At 41.7% G+C, this 24,429-nt stretch overlaps 1 protein-coding gene and 1 non-coding gene across 9 annotated transcripts in view; both read right to left on the bottom strand.

Annotated features, from left to right (window-relative positions):
- Positions 1-24,429, bottom strand: part of GADL1 (glutamate decarboxylase like 1) — a 650,110-nt gene that overhangs the window by 71,197 nt on the left and 554,484 nt on the right. For all 8 annotated transcript variants that reach the window (XM_044934156.2, XM_044934155.2, XM_044934158.2 and 5 more), the window contains 2 exons: positions 22,486-22,685; positions 8,520-8,571 (listed from right to left, as the gene is read on the bottom strand). In XM_044934156.2, the coding sequence (XP_044790091.2) occupies positions 8,520-8,571; positions 22,486-22,685 (252 nt within the window). The remainder of the gene's footprint in view (positions 1-8,519; positions 8,572-22,485; positions 22,686-24,429) is intronic.
- On the bottom strand, positions 1,673-1,775 carry LOC112581304. Its single transcript, XR_003105838.1, has one exon. It is a non-coding gene; the product is annotated as a U6 spliceosomal RNA (small nuclear RNA).

Genomic DNA, 24,429 nt, shown 5'->3' on the forward strand with positions numbered 1-24,429 from the left:
GCTGCACATCATCTATGTTTGAGAACTTCTGGTCTAAAGTGGCCCAGTTATTTTCCCCAGTAATCTGGTTTTCCATTAGAAATACTTTGGTTAAATGTGGAATAAGGTCTCACAATGGGCTTCAGGCAGCTGTTTTCACAGAGACATAAACGCAGGGCCTGCTAGGGGCAATCACAGACTTGTACTCAATGACCAGGTGATAACAGACATTACCTTGAGGACTGACAACTCAGACACACCAAGCTGTGCTCAGAAAAGACCATGGGTCGTGCCCTCCCACCTGGCACCTTCCTCATCGCATTCTTTGTGCTGATAGTTTCGGAAATGACTTCCATTTTCCCACCACAAACACAGTTTGTAGGTAATAACCAGTGTCAGCATAAAGTTTCAAAGTATTTCAGAGAGAGAGGAAATGGCTATCATCTCATCTCCTAAAATCAAAACTGGTACTATAGAGAGTTTGGATTTTAGTGGATTTTAAATTACAAGTGATAGCCCGGAAACATTCCTAGCTCAACAAGATAAGCTCTTGATCTGATCATCCTTTCACCTTTGAAGTCAGTAACAGGTTTATTGAGTTTGACCAAAAAAAAAGTCAAAAGATTAAAAAAAAGAAAAAAAAAAAAAAAGGAGCTACAAGTCTTCAAAACAGAGAGTAATTCAAAATGCAGTACTTTGTAATTCTAGTCAATTTCCACAAACATTTACCATGAGACTATAACAGTCTTTACAAATCTACACAATTTATACTTGGTTTTCTAATTTATGATTAATTTGGTTTTTCTAGACTAGAATGTCGGGCCTTCAAATTATTTAATCATCTAATGTGAACAAATCTGTTATTGAATAAATAAAGTCACTATGGTTGATTAGAAAGTAGAAAAAAATGGAGTTCTTATCTGTCACTAGATTCTAGGAATTTGTGTCTTTATGTAAACGAAGGATTCTGTTCCAGATACCATTTATGTCAGTTATCAATTTATTGCCTCTCAGCTCCAAATCCACCCTCTCTGTATGTCCTGCAATAATGGAGGTGGACACTATAAATATTTCTCCTTGCCATCTGGTCCTATCAGAGGCTTTATCAGCAGAGGGTGCTGGAGGGATGCGGAGGAGGAGTGGACTCCTCCTTGTCCCCTGGCTCATCTCACGGGGCTCCTGCAGTGGGTGGGGCTCTCGCCGGCAGTTTTGGTGGCCAGCACCAAGTGGCCCCAACAGCGTCCCCCAGCCCCACACCCTGAGGTGGCTTCAACATGGCCTGGCCACGGGTGGGCATCCATAATGGTTTTCCCCTTGCCCACTCTCCTCCAGGGATCTCATCGGGAAGGCCGCCAGCTAGGCGAACTTGCCTTGGACAGCTTGAGTGAGTCCAAGATTCAGCAGTGCCCTGAAATCAGCGTCCTGCTCTCCAGCACTCCAGCTGGTGGATTCCTAGAGACCCAACCGCCCTGACACCTTGGGGGATGTGCCTGCCATCCTGTGAGTCATACACACTCTTTCCAACCAACTCTGGATCTCAGGTTTGGGCAGAGGCGAGCTCTTGTCTGATGCTCTGTCTCAGTTCTAGAAGTGATGGCTGTTCTCTACATCATCTGCTATTTCTGTACTTTTAAAGCTCTTTTTCTCTCTTATGAGGCATCTCCCATGACTCCAATCCCCTGTTAATAATCCTTTTTTTATGGAACTCTTCACAAATCTACATATCATCCTTGTACTGGGACCATGCTAATCTTTTCTGTATCACTCCAGTTTTAATATATGTGCTGTTAAAGCAAGCATGATAATTCTTTTTTTTTTTTTAATTTATTTACTTAGCTACACTGGGTCTTAGTTATGGTATGTGGGTTCTGATTGAGTTCTAAGACCAGGGATCCAACCCAGGCCCCCTGCATTGGGACTGCAGAGTTTTAGCCACTGGACCGCCAGGGAAGTCCCAAGCACTATAATTCTTTACATTTCATGTCCCCACTTCAAATTATTGTGCAGTTTTTGTCTTCTTATTAGACACTAATACATCATTAAATTAGCCATTCTCTTTCATTTGCAGGGCAACATTATGAATCATTTGGCAGTAGCTTCTATCTGATTCCCTGGTGGCTTAGATGGTAAAGAATCTGCCTGGAATGCAGGAGACTTGGGTTCAATCCCTGGGTCAGGAAGATCCCCTGGAGAAGGGAATGGCAACCCACTCTAGTATTCTTGCCTGGAGAGTTCCATGGAAAGAGGAGCCTGGTGGATTACAAATCCATGGGGTAGTAGACACGACTGAGTGACTAACACATCATTAAATTCACCATTCTCTTTTATTTGCATGGCAATATTGTGAATCATTTTGCAATCGTTTCTATCTGCTATCACATCTGCTCAATATTTTATAATTTGGGACTTTTGCCTTTTGAACCACGTTTTAAGCTTTCTTCCTTCAGTCAGTTTCAGTTTAGATATTTCAGAAGTGACAAATCTGGGATCTCTTTGCCCAGCCTCTTTGAGAATGGTGTGGCTTCAGTGCTATGACATTTGAAAACTGGTGAAGCCTTTTTGACATTTCATTTCACTGGAGGAAATTTGACGTGCCATTTGGTGGAACACCTTTATGATAAATCATTCCTCAAATTATTAAAATTTGAAAAAAAAAAGTTAAAAAAACCACAATAAACCTTGAATGTTCACAAAGAGTGTTCATATTGAGTTTTCCTGTCTCTGCCTATGTAGCTTTTATTTTATATAGACTTTCTTCAAGTGCCTTCAAAGCACTAACCTGTATTTTCAGAGTAGAATTATTCACATGCCACTTAATTGCCTACATATATGAAAGCCTGACCTCTTGGGTGTCTTAAGACCACATTTAGCCCATATTGTCTAACACTGTAACACTGAGAAGGCATAAGAAGGAATCCAAGTGTCCAGACCAGGCAGGTGATAGAATGGCACAAAAAGTCTATAGCAGTGAAAGTATCGTCATCATTTTTTAAAATTCATTAAGACGTAAAGAGGAGAAGGCGATGGCACCCCACTCCAGTACTCTTGCCTGGAAAATCCCATGGACAGAGGAGCCTGGTAGGCTGCAGTCCATGGGGTCGCTAAGAGTCGGACACGACTGAGCAACTTCACTTTCGCTTTTCACTTTCATGCATTGGAGAAAGAAATGGCAACCCACTCCAGTGTTCTTGCCTGGAGAATCCCAGGGACGGAGGAGCCTGATGGGCTGCCATCTATGGGGTCACACAGAGTTGGACACGACTGAAGCGACTTAGCAGCAGCAGCAAGACGTAAAGAAGTGTCACAAAAGAAAAGACGGGTTCATTCTACCCTGATTGTCTCAGAGAAAGAAAGGAGACATATTCCAAGAAATAAAGCCAGTGCTTTGATGTCAATTCCAGCAAGGATTATCGAGCAAATAATATGTGACTCTTGGGGAAAAAAGGTCAATGGTCACCAAGCTGTAGTGGCTCGCGTTCTCTAAAACTGAGTTTTGTCAAAAGAAACTCTTCTCCCTTTCTGCAATATCATTAGGTCACCACCACCACCACCACAATAAAAGCCAGCGCTATGCTTTTTAATAAGTATAACTGTAGAATCTAGCATAGACAGAAATGATCGGTCATGCAAATATAGAATGGACAAGGGGGTCATGATGGATTTTATTTGACTTCAAGCTCACAAATTTTAAGTTACACTACTGAAAAATTCCAAAGACAGCACTTGGTAGCACAAAGAGCCTGGCTTTTGGAGTCACATGGATGCAGTCTGAATCCCAGCTTCACCAGGTCTTTGCTTGGACAGGTACCTGTCCAAGCTCTCTAAGCTTCCGCTTCCTAATCTACAAGATGGAGATTGCACTGTCTACCCCCACAGAGTTGGCTTGATGAGTAAAGGGATTATTTCCAATATTTACCATCGCATATGGCACACAGAAGGCACTCTCCTATGTAGCAACTATTATCTGGAACTATACTGGTAGGAAAATACATCCTCTACAAGTGGATAAACAGCACCATTAAAATCTCTACTATGTGAGACACATCATTGTGGTAATTTCTGCCAATATATTAGAAGGGGACCATGAAAAAAATCATAGCATGTCAGAAGAAGGGCAACTTACATATTCAATTTAATAAGAAACAGAATAGAATTCAAAATTTTTCTATGTTCTAGATATAAAATGTGGGGAAAAGTGACTTGCTCTTAATGCTTATCTCCAGGAACTCAGACAATAGTAATAAAGCTATTAAAGATACAGGTGATCAAACTGCAATGGGATGAGTATTTTAAAAGAAGAAACCCAAGAAACGTTCCTGACAAAGCAAACAAGCTCACATGTAGAAGCCAGTGTGCCCAGGGTGATGATGAGTGCTTGGGATGAGCAGATGTCAGTGTGTGCCGAGGAAGGGTGAAGGGCTTCCTCGTCAGCCATGCTGGGCAGAGGGGCTTCATCCCAGAAGCAACTGGAGAGTTTCAGTCCAGGGCACAGATTTCATTTTATTAGAGGGCCCTCGTGGTGGCTGCAGCATGGAGATGGGCTAAAAGGTCTGACTGGAAGCTGGGGATGAGTCGGGAGACAGTGCCGACCTGGGGGAGCCTGAGCTAAGTGGTGGCTGGAGGAGTGGGGAAGGGAAACAGTGAAGGCAGTCCCTAGACTTTTTAAAGATGGATTAGAGTTCTAATAAAAGAGAAACTGGCTCATAGCTCTACTGGCAAAGAATTCCAAAAATTCATCTGGAAAATGAATTTATCAAACTGTTGATAAAGAAAATGGCTACACCTCAGCCTTAGAAATGATGAATTTGAGGCTCCTGAGAGAGCCTAATTGAAAATTTCAGGACATACAAAGGACTAGAGTTCAGGAGACAAATCAAGGATGGAGACATAATTGAGATGATTGATGACAAAGCTCTAGATATGGATACAACATTTCAGGTAGAGTGTGTAGACACAAGAAAGGACTAAGACAGAAGATTGCAGAACATTGAAGTAGTACCCAGATGGAGAAAACTGGGTTTTCTTATAGACCTGGAAAAGAAAAAGTCATATGGAAAGGAGAAAAACTAGGAGAGAAACCTAAAGAAGCCAAAACAGGAGCGAATTTCAAGAGGGATAAAGTGGATAATGGTGCAAAATGATGCAGAAATCCAACAAGGAGATTAAAGAACATGCATTGGATTTAGCATTTATAAGATTGTTGTGATCTAATATAACTACATAAAAACTATGTTTAAAAAACTGTAAGTTGCAATATGCTTGATACATACTGAATTTTAAGAGTAGGATTCTATAAGTATTAGAATACAAGTAATTAGAGCTCCCTGGAAGAGGAATAAACTGAATTCTCTTACATAGGAAGTGTTCAGGCAGAAGTTGACTTCCTGTTACAAGAACTATCAAGAGAGGTTTCCTGCAACGAGCAGGCAGTTGACTAGATGTCCTTGAAGATCCTTTGTAACTCGCAAAGTCGATGAAACCTAAATAATTCTTTCTAAGGCGGAACTCAGGCAGAGAAAAACAAAAAGTTGAATAATTAGGACTCTCCCAAGAGATCAAAATAAAATATGTGAATGATAGTATATACCTCTAGGAAACCATCTATTAGATCTTGGGTCCAACATAGAAAAATAGAATTTGCAGGGGCCTATGAATAATGCAGAATTCATTTGAAATGATAAGTTTCAATCATCTTCAAGAACATATATGTTATTTTTATTCTTTTTAGGAAAAGATATTCAAGTATTGGATATGCTGTTTGGTGGTGTGCATTTACAGATTTTAATGTTCCACTTAACACTCTCACTGCCATCTGTGAAAAATATATAAGCCATGACAGACTTTGGTTTTTCGTAAATTGACAGTCTTGCAGTTTTACAGACCTGGGTTCCCATCGAACCTGTGTTATCTCTTCTCTTAAGTATGCATTCGACTTATATTTAATCAACCCAAGGAAGGCTTTTTTTTTTTTTTTAACAAAAAGAGGCTAATCAACTTGACTCTTATATGTGACAGTCAAGGTCTATTATTTCTCTAAATGGATACAGAGAAAAGGGGTACATGCAGATCACATACAGAATCCCTTGTAAGTAGGAACTCTGGAGGACCACTGAAGAAACCATCTTTCCTGCTTTGGGGCCATCTGGCTCCCAGAGATAAAATAACCAGGGCAGGAGGCTGCCTGATGATTACAATCCACCGTAACTTTCATTACAAGGATGTGAATGCCTGCATTTCCCTAAAGCTGATGGCAACAGGTTCCTCCCTCAAATATTAAGCCTTTACGAAGAATATATAGACAACTTTTAAATCAGTTCATAATTTTCCTCATCACTTTTCCTCTCAGCTCTATCAAAAGTCCATGCAATTCCGAGGTGTACAGCACTTTTAGTAAGCCTTTTAGCTCCCACCACCAGAAAAATAAAGAAGGCACTTCAAACTTGAGAAAATAAAGAAGTAATTCAATCTCAAGAAAATGCAAAATGGTAACTCAAAGTCAAGAAAATAAAAAAGGTGGTTCAGACTCAGACTCAAGCCAATCATGCAGTTGTTCATCCTTACATGATACGTATGTATCTCTAGAAAATACAGACATTTTCTTCCTTAGATACAATGCCATCATCATGTCTAACAAAATTACTGATAATTCCTACCAGTTCATATGAGAAATTCCCCAACTGTTTCAAAATTTACTGTTTATAATTAGCTCCTTTAAACTAGGATTCCAGTGTGTACCCGTTGCCTTTGGCTGTCCTGTCTCTTAGGTTTCTTTGACCCTGAAAATGATTATCATTACTCCTTTATTTTCCTTCATGCCACTGACCTGCTGAAACCACATCAGCTGTCCTGTGGAATGTTCCACATTCTACATGTCTTCTGGCTTCTTTCTAGTGTTATTAGAAAGTCATTTAAATATGGATTCTTCTGCTATTTTTGCAAGTCCCTTTCTACCTCTAGTTTTCAAGGGGTTTGAATTGTTAGAACCTTCTGACCTGACGTCCCCTTGGCAGACAGTGAGGAAATCCACGGCCAGGAGTCTCCACAGGAGTGTCTCCCAAAGTTGTCTGAGGGCCCTCCTCACACCCCACTGGAGTTACTTGCACTGGTCTCCCAACTTGTCTCGCTTACTCTTTTCTTGTCCTCCCCTCACCATCACCCCCCTCTTTCTCATGACATCCAGCACCGCCTTTCAAATGGAAATCAGACTCCCTTCTGCTTAAAATTTCTTCAAGGATAATTACACTTCAAGGGGGTATTACAAAAGCCAGAGGCCTTTACCAGCACCTACATGGTGCCAGCAGACTCAGTCTCTGCCAACCTCTCCACACCAGCACCTGCTATACCCTAACCTTGCTTGATGCACCTTCCTTTGGCTCCTCAAGGGGGCAGAACTTTTTCAGTTTCATGCCTTGCGGTTGTCTGTGGATTCCACCTGGAACGCCTTTCCCTTGAACCTCTGCCTGGCATGCTTCTCACCAACGCACAGCAGGTCTCAGCACCAAGAAAGCCCCTGGGGCCCTCCCTGCACCCAAACCAAACAGGCCACCCCACCCCCGCCGCCATTTCAGCATGTTTGTTTATTTATCTCTCTATTCCCACATCTGGAACTGTCCAATTAGCTATTCATAATTATTTATTATCTCTCATGTATCTCTTTTATTGTTTCCTTAGTATCTGTTTTACTGTTTCCTTAAGACTTCCCCGACCCTGATGTTCCCCATTTAACAATCTGCTTGCTTAATTGCCTGTTACTTTCCCTTTGAATGTAAGTACCATAAGAGCAGGGAGCTTCCCTGTCTTGCATCTCCACCGCACAGCAATTGCTCAATAAATCTTGCTGAATGAATAAATACCAAAATATAGCCAGATTGCTTATTCACAGGATAGATTCCTAGGCTACAGCCTCTAGGTGATTTTTGCATTATCTTAAAAGTTGCTACAAAGTATATACTATAAGAAGGTCTAACTGAACCTAACATTTCATATTTCTTAAAATCAGATTTCAATAATATTTTATCACTTTAGCCATACATTAATATTTTAGAAAAAAACAATATTCTCTTTGTAACCACTTTGTTTCTTATTTATAACAAACAATCCAACAACAAAATGACTTATTTCCCATTGTTCCAAGCTAATAAGCTCTCATTATTCTATAAAAAGAGAAAACTATCTGTACATTCACTTTAATTGATTTTTCACCTACAGGCCCCACTATAACACAGTTCAGTATTTTCAGTACAATCATTATGCAACTTAATATATCAAGATAGAGGTCATAATTTATTCCATATTATCCTGGGTAATTATTATCGAGCACTTTAATTTTCAATACTCAAAGGCAAGTGTTCTCTGTGAGTCCAACAAAGGAAAAATACTCACTAATAGAATAAATTAACATAATGGACTCTTTGAATTAAGCTAATGACTTGCTTTTAAGTCTGCAACACAAAAACCAATGAAATATAACAGATTAGAAAATTACCACCTTCAACACTGTTGACTGACAAAATCACAAGTACAATTCTGTAATCACTTACTTCCATCAGTAACTTGAATCCTTCTCTTTTCTTGATTTCTTCTACTAGGTACCTAAAAAAAGTCATAATAATATTTATAAATTGCAATCTAAACATTCCATGAACCTGACTGACATACAATGAAACTATCGTATAATTTCCAATGTAGAGACAAGGCTTGGAAATAAGTAAGGGTCCATACACAGATACAGGATTGGATTTAGATAGATGCTGCTGCTGCTGCTAAGTTGCTTCAGTCATGTCCGACTCTGTGTGACCCCATAGACGGCAGCCCATCAGGCTCCCCTGTCCCTGGGATTCTCCAGGCAAGAACACTGGAGTGGGCTGCCATTTCCTTCTCCAATGTATGAAAGTGAAAAGTGAAAGTGTAGTCGCTCAGTCGTGTCTGACTCTTAGCGACCCCCTGGACTGCAGCCTACCAGGCTCCTCCGTCCATGGGATTTTCCAGGCAAGAGTACTGGAGTAGGGTGCCATTGCCTTCTCTGATTTAGATAGATACATCTATCTAAATGTAGATAGCTTACTGTAATCCACTGTGCCTGAGGAAAAAGGTACATCTTTTTCATGAGATGATGTCTATCTCATGTGTTAGCATCAGACTTTGTGTGAAAGCCACTCAGAGTAGACTGGATACATATCTCCGACCATGTGGGATTTCACATTCATATCCTAGATGGGGATTTAGCATAGGTACTTAAATTCTCTAGCTGGCATAGTGGAAAGGGTTTTCAGTGTGTAGTTTTGCTTGTGTGTTCTTTTTTCAATCAAGGAAGTGTAACACCCTCTTTCCCAAGGCCAGGCCATAGGGAGCAAAGACTGATCACTGATATCACGCTAAAAGCAAGTGGATTGTAGACATTAATAGAATGCCTATGAAATTATCACAAATATCAGGGAAAAGAGAATTATCATGCCATAAGCAAAGGCTGCAGCTACATGAAGTATGCAATATTATGAAGAAAAGACTAAAATGACATTGAAAATGTAGAGTAAATTAACATTGACTCTGCCTTCCTGGGCTTTCTTATTGTCTGTATGAAAAGATAAATCTTTTGAACAACTAGTCTTGAAAACTAGTGATTTGATCATGAGCTTTGAAAAGTTCAGAACATTTGACACAGAATTTCAAATTTGGAGGTCAAATGTAAGGAAACAATCAGAGGTGATGACAAAAATGTACTTGCCAAGGAATTTTTTATATATAATAGCCAAAAAGGAAGGAAGGATGGAAAGAAGGCATAGAGGGAGGAGTAGTTTTGAAAATCCTGTCCATATCATATGGAATTACGATACTATGACATGGAACTGCAATATCATGACACGGAACATGATCATGTAACTGAATTACATACATTCAATTAACATTTAAGGACAAAAAAGAAATGCTTCCCTTTGGACCTCAATTCCCTTACCTGTAAAACTGGAATAAACTATGCTGATTTTCCAATCGCAAATGGATGTTGTAAAAAAATTAAATAAGTATTACTCAGCCATTAAAAAGAATACATTTGAATCAGTTCTAATGAGGTGGATGAAACTGGAGCCTATTATGCAGAGTGAAGTAAGCCAGAAAGAAAAACACCAATACAGTATACTAATGCATATATATGGAATTTAGAAAGATGGTAACAATAACCCTGTGTACGAGACAGCAAAAGAGACAATGATGTATAGAACAGTCTTTTGGACTCTGTGGGAGAGGGAGAGGGTGGGATGATCTGAGAGAATGGCATTGAAACATGTATAATATCATATATGAAATGAGTCACCAGTCCAGGTTCGATGCACCATACTGGATGCTTGGGGCTGGTGCACTGGGACAACCCAGAGGGATGGTATGGGGAGGGAGGAGGGAGGAGGGTTCAGGATGGGGAACACGTGTATACCTGTGGTGGATTCATTTTGATATATGGCAAAACCAATACAATATTGTAAAGTTAAAAAATAAAATAAATAAATAAATAAAATCACATGTAAAAATTATATAGAATATAAACTGTGAAAATGGAGGATTATTATTATTATGTTTATTTACTAAAGGACATCCCAGAATGTGGGTATTGAATATATCAGTTAATGGGATGCAGTTCTTTTTTCCAAAACATTTTTTTTTTTTTAGTTTTTTTGCATAAGGTTAAATATTGGTGTTTAACATAAAGATTATAAAAATAATCTTTAATTTATAAAAAAATTATAGATTAATTTTAAATTATAAAAAATCTTATAAAAATCCTATCAGTATTAAATGGATAAAAATGAGTATTTTATATTGAGCAATAATGTTGTGATATCACACACACACAGACTCACAAAGTATCTGATGTTCTTTCCACATACTCCTTTCCCTGAATAATTTTTCAGGAGATGTTACGTAGTTGTAAAGTTTTTACACCCTTAGCACACTGCCTAACTTTCAATAAAAGCAATTCTAATGGTCAATAAACATCAGAAAAATGCTTAAGATCATTAGTAATCCGAGAATGCAAATTGAAATAACAATACTAAACCATGTTGCCCACAGGACACTGGAAACAAATTTAAATAATGACAACATTCGGTGCTAGTGAATGTGACACAGAGCTGCTACAAACCTTTCAAAATTAATAATACTCATATATTCTGATACAGCAAGCCACTTATGAGATGATGGTCTACCAGGAAAATCTCACCAACACGAAAGTAGGTAGATAGATGGCTTATTGCCTGGATGGATGGATAATAGGTTGGTAGGTAGATGGATTGTTGGATGGATAGATGGATGGATAGGTAGGTAGGTAAGTAGATAGATTGTTGAATGGATGGATGGATGGATGGATGAATTGATGGTTAGGTAAACAGGTAGATAGGTAGGGAGATGGGCCGATTGTTGGGTGGATAGATGGATAGGTAGGTAGGTAGATAGACAAACAGAGATAGAAATATAGATAGAGACAGAAATAGAGACAGATAGACAGATGATGCATACACATATGTTACTGCATCTACATTACCTGTGTATGTGTATGTATTCCATACAGAATAATTAGAAACAAAATTAATATCCAGAAATTGACAAAGGTAAAATAAAATGTATTATAGCAACACATGTTCTATGATGCAGCTATTAAAGAGGATGGATTATATCCACTTCAATTAAACCACAGAGATGCTCATGATGCATTAGACATGAAAGCAGGGGACTGAGAGATATAGATAATGTGATTCCACTTTTTAAGAAGCTCTAAAAAAGAAAGCATAAGTGATCACTCTCCACATGTATACATGAGCATGGAATAAGGCATGGATGACCAATCATAAATCCTTGATGTATCCGAGGAAGGGAAAAGCCGGATTCAATGGGGAGAAAGGGACTATTCACGCTCTGCAAAGTTTTATAGGTGTGGTTACTTACAATTTGTGAAAAGGAAATTAATAAAAGAAAAAATATAAATTACAAAGCAAAATAAAACACACATACAATCTTTATCTATATGAGGACCAGCTTTGTGAATCCTATTTTTTCCTTACCTTCTCAGGCACAAATGTAAAGGCAACCTGCAAACTCAATGCCAGGATTCCATCCTGAGGGGGCCTGCACTAACCCTGAAAACCCCCCAGACTACAGAATCTGGGGAATGAGTCTAGAAGATTCTAGATGTGTAACTGATTGACTCTGTGACTCTAGGCAAACTCCTTAGCCTCCCTGAGCCTGCCTCAGCTTCCTCATGCATGAAATGGAGAAGGAACTAGGTTGGTAAAACTCTTCCCCAGTAGATTATGACTACATGACACACCGCCTATAGTCCTGATTTAAAATATCTGTCAAACTGGTGAAGACTGCTCCCGGGAAAAAGGCATGCTAGAGCACATCTGAATCATTTCCGTTAAAACTCTGCTCTGTGCTAACCGTCAGGCTCTGGGTTTTATGTCAAAGTCAATGTCCCCATTCAGTCACTCTCAGAATCTATAAAACCTGGTGTAACAGTTCAACTGAACTGAGGGTAGAGGAGATCTGCATGAAGAATGATAACCATAATAAAAGGTTTACACCGGAGTTCCCAAACTATTTTTCCATGATATACTGTGCTAATGGGTTTCCCACTTATCCATGAAAATGAATTTGAGCAATGTTAGGCTTATCAATCTCAATGGACGTGAGTCTGAGTGAACTCCAGGAGTTGGTGATGGACAGGGAGGCCTGGCGTGCTGCGATTCATGGGGTTGCAAAGAGTTGGACATGACTGAGCGACTGAACTGAGGCTTATTAGTTAGATCATTTTTGTCTGAAACTAGGCGTATACTTGGCTTAATTCATAAGAACATTTATTGAACTGTTTGGAAGGTTCAATAATGTCACCAAGAACCAGGCTTTTTCAATTGTTCCAGCCTGCCGTGTTTGCAGTGTTATTGAATTCTCTCCTGTTCACGAGACGGCAGCTACAGCTCTGCCCGTCATGTCCATATATGACCGTGTCCCAGGAAGGAGGGGAAGAGGTTAGAAAGTATTTTCTCTTAGCTTCGCTCTGTTTAGGTAAGAATATTTTCCCCAGAAGCCATCACAGAATTCGTCCTGTATCTTACTGACTGAATCTGAGTCATACATCCATCCCTGAAGTGATGATTGGCAAGGAGGATAGACTTGGACTGACGTTCCCCGTTGGAATACTGCTATCTGTACACAATAGAGGCTCTGTTGGCAGGGAAGAAGGAAGGATGGTATTCGGATGAACAGTCAGCAATGTCTGCCTACTGGCTAATGTGAAGTTAACATTGTACCTGTATTACAAGCCTTTCAGAGACTTCAATGTGCTAACAAACACTTTGAACCCCCAAGAGAGGACTAATGTATTGGTTAGCCTTTCTCAAACATACTTGACTAAGGAGACATTTTTTGGAACAACATGTATTAAGATCTTCTGAAAGCCTACGACCCCACAGAGCGTAGGCTCAAAAACGCTAGTTTCTACACTAGTGCCTCTTCTACAGGGTACGTACCCTCTTCTTAAATAAATGCTTAAATACATTGAATTTTGGGGAGGAAACAAATTCTGCCTATGTTCATAGGTGACTTATTCCTCACAACTTTTCAGTATATAAAAACAGTCTAAAGATAAAACATGGGAAAAAAAAAAAAACTCTATTCTTATCTGATGCAAGCCATAAAAAAAGAAAAGATGTACATTGAGGTTTTGGACAAAACTCGGGAACCACAAACCACTTCTACCAAAAGGCAACCAGGTATTGTTCAGAAAGCAACAATGACTTCATAAAATTCACTGTCCTTTCCACTAAGCTCAGCAAAAGGGAGAAATACTATACATTAGTAAGAGTTTTCACCAATTCTACTGGGTAAAAAAACTCATTCCATTACGATTCTGGCCTAGTTTTGAAGTGTACAAAAATGAAATCTTGCTCTGAAACATTTCCTGTCCTTCGTTCCACGAGTCCATCTAATACTTGTGTGTTTCACTTGCCCTTTTTGAAGAGCATGCATTCCTTTCCGGAGATAGCTTTTCCAGTCCCTTTCTCAATTCACCAGCCTCCTGGAGTCTCCCTGAAGCGCTCTGGACCAAGTGCTTCTTCTGGTCTCATCTCCTCATGGGAAATTTCTTCTGATGCACTGGAGTCTCCCTGAGTTTCTGAGATTTTTTTCCACCTGCTTTGTGCATGCTCTGCATACATGAGAACACACTGCATGGCCTGTGTGACTCATCACAGACACCTGCATGTTCCATTCCACTGCACTGTGATGTTTTTAAAAAATATAAATATAAGAAAAAATGCAAACGTTGGCCCTTCTAGAGTCTTCTACACTCTCTCCCTCTTCTCACCTAGAGAAATACACTAGCGCAAAGGTGCCATTGTATAACAGCTTACCTTTTCCATACTGGTACCAATAAATCTCTCAGTATTCATGCAAGTCAATGAAATGAATTCCATCTGAGAGATTACAGAGATTGTGTGTCATGGGAGCAGATAAATGATACACGGGAGACCTAGCAAAGCAGCAGAATGGGAGTTCCTGAGCTGTTTGTTGTTGTTGAAAAGACTCACGCACATGACTCTTCTGGATTTGCTTTAAAAATTGCCCCCCAGCGAATATCCATTTAACCAGAGTGTCGTAACAACAGCCTACAAGGTGCCCTCAGCAACCAGAAGCCCTGAGGATTGTAACACATTTTCAACTTTCCTAAGCAGATATCAGAGATCACAATTGCCTGCCTTCTGCAAGAACTGGTGATTTTAAACCTCAGCCTTCTCAGTTTCAATTATGCTTAATAATCACATGCTGCTTTAGGTTCACAATGTCACTGGTTTTCAAACAACCGAAGAAAAAGGCAAGTTTTTAGTCATTAATATTTCTTGAAAGCAATGTTCTCTCATTCAGTGAAACGACAGGGTCAAATGGAAATTAGGGAATGCCTTGGAGATCTTCTAGGAACTAAGAGCTCCTTCTTTCTGGATTTGACAACTCATAAAACAGGAATTGCTGTCCCCTTGAGAAGGTCTGCTCTTGCTTCCCCGAGGGAAGAGGGAGCATCTGGCCAGGGTGATGCTGTCCACTGGTCCATCAAAACCTGGTCTTTACATCTTAAGGTCAATATACAAATTTTAAAACTATTTACTTATTTTTATTTATTTATTTATTTAGGCCATGCCAGATCTTAGTTGCAGCACACGGGCTCTTTCATCTTTATAGTGGCGGTGGGATCGTGTGTCACGGCGTGCAAATTCTTAGTTGTGGTACGTGGGATCTAGTTCTCAGATCAGGGATTGAACCTGGGTCCCCTGAACTGGGGGGCTTCCGAGGTGGTGCTAGTGGTAAAGAACCTGCCTGCCAATGCAGGAGACACAGGAGACGAAGGTTTGATCCCTGGGTCGGGAAGGTCCCAAGAAGTAGGAAATGGCAACCCACTTCAGTATTCTTGCCTGGGAAATCTCATGGACAGAGGGACCTGGCGGGCTACAGTCCTTCGGGTCGCAAAGAGTTGGAGACAACTTAGTGACTGAAAAACAACAACAACCACATCATTAGGAGCTCGGGGTTCTGGCCGGTGGACCACCAGGGAAGCCCCCAGTATACAATTTTCAAACTAAGCTCCATTCTGGTTCAGGAGCATGGAAGCATTGCGTCCATGGAGTCCGTGTGATCCTCACTGCAGTGGGCCGGGGCAAAGACTTGCACAGCCTTCCCCGTGTTTGAGAGCCCTGACTTAGCAGGCCTGTGGGAAGAGACATCTTATCTACCTCGGCTACTGATGACAGATGTGCACCCCAAACAGCAACATAACTGTCACCTGCAGCTTTCCTTGGCTGAAGTTACCTACTGAAGAGAGTCATACTTCTTGGAAACAAAATGATGCTCCTGCGACCTAGCAATTAGCCAAATACAGTCTTCTGACCATGCATGAGAATTTTTATTAGGTAAACTCTAAAACAAGTGGCTGAAGGTCAGTAGGCTGGATGAGAAGTGGTATTTTAACTCCTACCAGCCAGTGGTTTGAACGAATTATATTGGCTCATATAATCAATGGTGCTCTAGAGCTCGTTTGTACTGGTTAGTGAGATCCAACTGTTAAATATAAGAGCATTTACAAGCCATGGCTGTTGGCAGCTTGAAATTTTCCACAGTGGGAGTACTTATACCATGGAAATTGGCTGACATTACAAATTGTGGCTTTTCTTCCTCCTGAGATCCAGTTTACTAGTACCCAACTGCACATGGGCATGAGCAAGTGGAATAAACTTCAGAATTCAGAAAATGTTTCCTCTTTCCTGAAGAGCACACCACACTTCATTTGAAAAAAAAATAAATCATGAAAATAAAGCACTGATGTTGCTAACTTAAAATAATTGTTATTCCCAGAGAAACTTTCTCCAAGTTGATAGTTTCACGTTTGTTTCAAGTAACAAGCCTAAGAGGATTCTGCCTTGGCACCGGGGATGGGGGACGTGGATGGCTTTTGCCCACTCCAGGAAAGGACTTGCTGGATAACAAGAACGTGGGAAGTTAAGGCAAGAGAACCACTGTGACTAACAGCACGACAGAAAAGGGACCATTTTTCAAATATTTAAATATAGGTCACAGAGCCTGCAGTGATGCTCACTGAAATGTTAATTCAATTCAATTCAGCATGACAAACATTTACAAACAATAAGTGTTGTTGAATTGAATTGAAATGTTAACATTTATTCTCCAGTGATATTTCTCTGCAAAAATTAGGAGGTATCCTTAGACTATAAATTAAATTCCACCCTGAGATGAATGTTAACTCTGTAATAAATGTGATCATCAAATATTTATATCTAGCTTTGTTTCAAGACACCTGCCATTGAATTACTTAGCAGCTTAGATAAAATAATGCAGAGTCTACCATACTTATATAGTATGAGAAAAACACAAACAGGGCAATAGAACTTTCTGAACCTTTTAGTTCAGTGGGCAACTTTGAATATTTATGGTTGACAGTTTCATGTTTTCACCACTGGGTAGTTATCTTCCAGGACCAACCCCATTATACAGTGGAGGTGAGAAATAGATTTTAGGGCCTAGATCTGATAGATAGAGTGCCTGGTGAGCTATGGAATGAGATTCGTGACATTGTACAGGAGACAGGGATCAAGACCATCCCCATGGAAAAGAAATGCAAAAAAGCAAAATGGCTGTCTGGGGAGGCCTTACAAATAGCTGTGAAAAGAAGAGAAGCGAAAAGCAAAAGAGAAAAGGAAAGATATAAGCATCTGAATGCAGAGTTCCAAAGAATAGCAAGAAGAGATAAGAAAGCCTTCTTCAGCAATCAATGCAAAGAAGTAGAGGAAAACAACAGAATGGGAAAGACTAGAGATCTCTTCAAGAAAATCAGAGATACCAAAGGAACATTTCATGCAAAGATGAGCTCGATAAAGGACAGAAATGGTATGGACCTAACAGAAGCAGAAGATATTAAGAAGAGATGGCAAGAATACACAGAAGGACTGTACAAAAAAGATCTTCACGGCCTAGATAATCACGATGGTGTGATCACTGACCTACAGCCAGACATCCTGGAATGTGAAGTCAAGTGGGCCTTAGAAAGCATCACTACGAACAAAGCTAGTGGAGGTGATGGAATTCCAGTGGAGCTATTCCAAGTCCTGAAAGATGATGCTGTGAAAGTGCTGCACTCAACATGCCAGCAAATTTGGAAAACTCAGCAGTGGCCACAGGACTGGAAAAGGTCAGTTTTCATTCCAATCCCAAAGAAAGGCAATGCCAAAGAGTGCTCAAACTACCGCACAATTGCACTCATCTCACATGCTAGTAAAGTAATGCTCACAATTCTCCAAGCCAGGCTTCAGCAATACGTGAACCGTGAACTTCCTGGTGTTCAAGCTGGTTTTAGAAAGGGCAGAGGAACCAGAGATAAAATTGCCAACATCCGCTGGATCATGGAAAAACCAAGAGAGTTGCAGAAAAACATCTATTTCTGCTTTATTGACTATGCCAAAGCCTTTGTGTGGATCACAATAAACTGTGGAAAATTCTGAAAGAGATGGGAATACCAGACCACCTGACCTGCCTCTTGAGAAATCTGTATGCAGGTCAGGAAGCAACAGTTAGAACTGGACATGGAACAACAGACTGGTTCCAAATAGGAAAAGGAGTACGTCAAGGCTGTATATTGTCACCCTGCTTATTTAACTTATATGCAGAGTACATCATGAGAAACGCTGGGCTGCAAGAAGCACAAGCTGGAATCAAGAATGCCAGGAGAAATAGGATGGGGAACACATGTATACCTGTGGCGGATTCATTTTGATATTTGGCAAAACTAATACAGTTATGTAAAGTTTAAAAATAAAATAAAATTAAAAAAAAAAAAGAAATATCAATAACCTCAGATATGCAGATGACACCACCCTTATGGCAGAAAGTGAAGAGGAACTCAAAAGCCTCTTGATGAAAGTGAAAGTGGAGAGTGAAAAAGTAGGCTTAAAGCTCAACATTCAGACAACGAAGATCATGGCATCTGGTCCCAACACTTCATGGCAAATAGATGGGGAAACAGTGGAAACAGCGTCAGACTTTATTTTTCTGGTCTCCAAAATCACTGCAGATGGTGACTGCAGCCATGAAATTAAAAGACGCTTACTCCTTGGAAGGAAAGTTATGACCAACCTAGATAGCATATTCAAAAGCAGAGACATTACTTTGCCAACAAAGGTTCGTCTAGTCAAGGCTATGGTTTTTCCTATGGTCATGTATGGATGTGAGAGTTGGACTGTGAAGAAAGCTGAGTGCTGAAGAATTGATGCTTTTGAACTGTGGTGTTGGAGAAGACTCTTGAGAGTCCCTTGGACTGCAAGGAGATCCTACCAGTCCATTCTAAAGGAGATCAGCCCTGGGATTTCTTTGGAAGGAATGATGCTAAAGCTGAAACTCCAGTACTTTGGCCACCTCATGGGAACAGTTGACTCATTGGAAAAGACTCTGATGCTGGGAGGGATTAGGGGCAAGAGGAGAAGTGGATGACAGAGGATGAGATGGCTGGATGGCATCACTGAGTTGATGGACATGAGTCTGAGTGAACTCCGGGAGTTGGTGATGGACAGGGAGGCCTGGCATGCTGCGATTCATGGGGTTGCAAATAGTCAGACACGACTGAGCGACTGATTTGATCTGAGTTATCTTCCAACTTCTGAAGATGACATCTATCAGAAAGAATTAAAACCTTCTCGGGATTGTTGAGAAAGGAGCACTCTCTCCTTTTGACCTTGAAGTTGAACCTGGGAGTCTACAGATCTGACCCCCTTTGGGAACTACCTTCCTACAGGGGAGTAAACCCAACATGAAGGAGAGCAGATCTGACTGATGGACGAAAATTAAGGCCTGGTGAACTTGCTTAAGCACTTAGAACAAGCCATTCCATGGTCATCACTACACTGACTTATAAGTTACATGAGCAAATAAATTAACTTTGTTTATAGTACTTTGACGGTTTCTGTTGCTCACCACCAAGAGAGTCCTAATTTATGAAATATTTATAGGTTTTTCAAACTACTTTTTAAACCCAAATCACCAGAAATGCTGACTTCTAACAGGCTTCTGAAAGTGCCAAACCATCTCTTTTCCTGTCTTTATTTCCAAGCCCTTCGGCATGTAACCTTGCAGTTCTTCCTACCTCTTGATACTGACCTTGGCCATCTGATCTGCTCGGGCCACTGGAATTCTAATGGGCATGATGCGTGCTAACAGGAGTTTAAAGCAGGCTTGCCCTCTTGGGCTTCTGTCGCCACCATCACAAGAAGAGGCTCTGGCTCAAGGAAGTTACAAGACGTGCCAGCAGCAGACCCAGGCCTCCCCCCACCCCCACAGCCACTGGAGAATGAGATGAAGCCACTCCCGCCAACTTGCAGACCTCTCAAAATAAACAACTGTTGGTTTAAGATCCTGGGTCCTCACTATTTCCAAGGCAGGAATACAGACGCAGACACAGAATGGACACATGCAGACACAGTGGGGAAGGAGGCGGGGCGGGATGAATCTGGAAGCAGCACTGATGTATATACACTGCTGCTGCTGCTGCTGCTGCTGCTAAGGCGCTTTAGTCATGTCTGACTGTGCGACCCCATAGATGGCAGCCCAGCAGGCTCCCCCGTCCCTGGGATTCTCCAGGCAAGAACACTGGAGTGGGGTGCCATTTCCTTCTCCAATGCATGAAAGTGAAAGTGAAGTCGCTCAGTCGTGTCCAACTCTTAGTACCCCATGGAATGCAGCCCATCAGGCTCCTCCGTCCATGGGATTTTCCAGGCAAGAGTACTGGAGTGGGGTGCCATCGCCTTCTCCGGTATATACACTATAATACGTAAAATAGTGAGCTAGTGGGAAGCTGCTGTCTAGCACAGGGAGCTCAGCTTGGTGCTGTGATGATCTAGAGGCAGGGGATGGGGAGAGCGGAGGTAGGTCCAAGAGGGCTGGGATATAGGTATACATATGGCTGCAAAATCACTGCAGATGATGATTGCAGCCATGAAAATAAAAGACGCTTACTCCTTGGAAGGAAAGTTATGACCAACCTAGATAGCATATTCAAAAGCAGAGACATTACTTTGCCAACAAAGGTCCATCTAGTCAAGGCTGTGGTTTTTCCAGTGGTCATGTATGGATGTGAGAGTTGGACTGTGAAGAAGGCTGAGCGCGAAAGAATTGATGCTTTTGTACTGTGGTGTTGGAAAAGACTCTTGAGAGTCCCTTGGACTGCAAGAAGATCCAACCAGTCCATTCTAAAGGAGATTGGTCCTGGGTGTTCTTTGGAAGGACTGATGCTAAAGCTGAAACTCCAGTACTTTGGCCACCTCATGCGAAGAGTTGACTCATTGGAAAAGACTCTGATGCTGGGAGGGATTGGGGGCAAGAGGAAAAGGGGACAACAGAGGATGAGATGGCTGGATGGCATCACTGACACGATGGACGTGAGTTTGAGTGGAGGGGAGTTGGTGATGGACAGGGAGGCCCGGCATGCTGCGATTCATGGGGTCGCAAAGAGTCGGACACAACTGAGTGACTGAACTGAACTGAACTGAATGGCTAATTCATCTCACTGTGCAGAAGAAAGTAACATAACATTGTAAAGCAATTATACTCCAATTAAAAAAAAAAAAGATCCTGGGTTTTCAGACAGTCCTCACTGGTACTCAGAGAACCCTTGTCACACAGAGTGGCATACACAGCACCTACACCATTCCCCCTAAAGGAGGAGGAGGCTGATTAAATCTCAGGGAGACTCTGCAGGCTTTTGCCCGTGAAATATGAACAGGGAGTAAAGAAGGAGAGGTTTTCCAAACCAGAGATCACAAACGCTGATGCTTCTAGTGACCAAGCAGGTAAGAAAATAATTTTTTAAAAATAATTAAAACACAGCATATGGCATTTGCCAGGCGCTGTCCTGGGTGTTTTACAAATATCAGTTCACTGAATCCTCCTCACAGTTATCTGAGTTCGGAGTTGCTATCTTCAGGACCCTGGGATGGAACAGTACAGACAGTTTCAGCAGCTTGCCCTGGTCATGAAGCTTGTCAAGGGTGGCCCTCTCTTTCCCTGGCTCTTGGCCTCTCTGAACCACAGTGAAACAGGCTTGACGAAACCCAGGGGGTGTGGGGGTGCCTCGTCACCATGTGGGACTGAGAGCGTGCTCATCTTCTCAAAGAAGCCAGGAATCTAGACTGTTTACAATTTCCCTCTTTAAAACTGCTTGGAATGTTTGAACGCTCGATTTTTAAAACACAATCGAGGTTAACCCTATAGAGCTCAGGCTCGGCAAATCACAATTAGAGCCACACTTGGCCGTGGCCTGCCCTCCACCCACTGGTCTCAGCAGCAGAGCCCTTTCGGGTGACAAGCGCCCAGCACGCACATCTCAAGACCTTCTCTAGTGTCACTGCAAGTGGTTCAAAAGCTTTGTCCTTCTGTTAGAAAAAGGCGAGCAACCAGGGAGCTGCCACATTTGCCTCTGCCCGTCTGTCCTTCTGTCAGCCCCACGTTCTCACAGGCCATATTTCGGGTCCTTGAAGTTACTGGGATCTCTCCCACACGCAGAGATTGGACCTGGGGCTCCCTCTGCCTGAACTCAATCATCTCTCCTTTCCTCACTGGGTCTTAGCTGCATGTCACTTCCTCCAGGAAACCTCTGCCAGCAGCCCTCATGACCATACTAGGGAACACCTGAGTGCTCTGGAGCATCGTGTACCTCCCCTTACCAAAACGTAGGTGCACCTGTATTGTATCTGCTCTGCCACCTGGATGTATCTCTCCCCAGGCTAGGATGCTGCAGAGCAGAGGGGAGAGCTGCTTTGTTCCCAACATCTAAAATAGAGGGTGCTGAGAAAATGGCTATGACATGAAAGAAGGGATCCATATATGAGAGAACATGTACAGATCTTACAAACGTACTTTCAGTGAGTCTATCAGACACCCACAGACACACAGACACACACACACAGCAAGTACCTAGATAAAGCAAGAGCACGGTTAACTCTTTCTTCAAGGCCTAATGTGCCCAGGGCCTTCCAGGCCAGCCAGAACTTGAATGCATCTGGTCTCCTGCTGCATTGGATGGACTTGTCACCCGTGTCATAGCTGACATCATAAAATTTATCCTGCTGGAAGAGGTAAGATGCATTGGCCGAGTAGCATCTCTTAAGAAGGTCCTTTTGGGGAAAAATATAGAAAGAAAGACAACTTGTAATATTGTCCATTTTTCAAATACATTTGATTTCAAAAAACACACCCCACCAACAAAACCTCGTATAATATTCTACTGCTTCGTGCCAAAGGCATTTGGTCTGGCTCTGTGACTGACCTGTGTCTGGAACACTAGATGTGTATTAACTTTGAGACACAGACAACTCCTTGTATTTTCAAAAACACCCAAAATCCTCAGAGTCCATCTTCACACTTGTATGGGTGAGTATTAAGAACCTTTAAACGACCATGTCATCATCTGTATGACATCAACATGGGCCAATTACTCCAGATGGGGAAAAAAAAATCTATCTGAAACTCACTCAAGGTTCCACATTAGAAAAATACCCAACATACCGTATATACTTTATACAATTTCACAGGCGAAAAAACTAGGCCTTGGGGACTTCACTGGTGGTCTAGTGGCTAGGACTCCAGACTCCCAACACAGGGGGCCTGGGTCTGATCCCTGGTTAGAGAACTAGATCCCGCATACTGCAACTAAGAATTCCATGTCACAAGTAAGATCGAGGAGCCCATGTGCCGCAATTGAGAGCCAGTGCAGCCAAAGAAATATAAATTAAACAAACAAAAAAAAACCTAGGCTTTAAAATCCCTTTTTTCAATTCATATCCATAATGAAAAGGCCAGAATCGATAGTTAACCCAGAGATTAAAAAAAAAAAAAAATCTGAGGAAAGAGCAATGAAGAGTAAAAAAAAGAACTGACTAAATAGCACCTACAGTTCCACAGGGTTTGGGGTTTGGTCTCACACTGGTTTTATCTGTAATCAAATTCAATTTACATTTATTGACTGGTTACTTCTCTCTACAATTTACCCTGAGTGACAATTCACCCTGTTTATTTCCATTCTACAGTCTTTACTTTGACCTCAAATTATTAGCATTTAAGCCCTGTTTCCTTCAAGTCATGTGGGATCTAATACCCCAGGATTCCTAAGCCACCCCTCAGCCCCCACAATTCCCTGAGCATCTTCACTCCCAGGGAATGCCTATTAGAACCTCTGCTTCCCCAGCATGGCCTTCCCTGGTGGCTCAGAGGGTAAAGCGTCTGCCTACAATGCAGGAGACCAGGGTTCGATCCCTGGGTTGGGAAGATCCCCTGGAGAAGGAAATGGCAACCCACTCCAGTATTCTTGCCTGGAAAATCCCATGGACGGAGGAGCTTGGTTGGCTACTGTCCATGGGGTCGCAAAGAGTCGGACACGACTGAGCAACTTCACTATCACTCTCACTATTCCCCAGCATAACAGACTGTTCAATGTCCCTCAACCACAAGATCATGCTCTATGTCTTTGTTCACACTGTTTGCTTCACCTTGTCTCTGCTTTAATATATTTGGCACATTCGGAAGAATATACCCAGCATATTTATAAGCTGTAAAGTTTACTAACATCAAATGTGGCTTCCCTCTTTGGGTTCCATCTCAGGTTCTGCTTCCCTCCAGCATTTTTTTCCCTGCCCCTCCTGCTAGACGCCTTTCCTCCTCCCACCCTTGACTGCATTTGCTGGCTTTGGTTCTGCGTCACCCCTACTCGGTGAGCAGCCCTCTATATTCTCTCCTCGAGAACCAAGCAGCTTCTCGACAGCAGGAATCATTTCCTGTCCATGTCCACACCCACAGGGCTTAACACGGTATTGAGCACAAGACCCTCACTGAGCTGTTAGCTGAGGACACGGCTCCCCACAT

This window comes from Bubalus bubalis, chromosome 21 (assembly GCF_019923935.1).
Source record: "Bubalus bubalis isolate 160015118507 breed Murrah chromosome 21, NDDB_SH_1, whole genome shotgun sequence".
Lineage (NCBI taxonomy): Eukaryota > Metazoa > Chordata > Mammalia > Artiodactyla > Bovidae > Bubalus > Bubalus bubalis.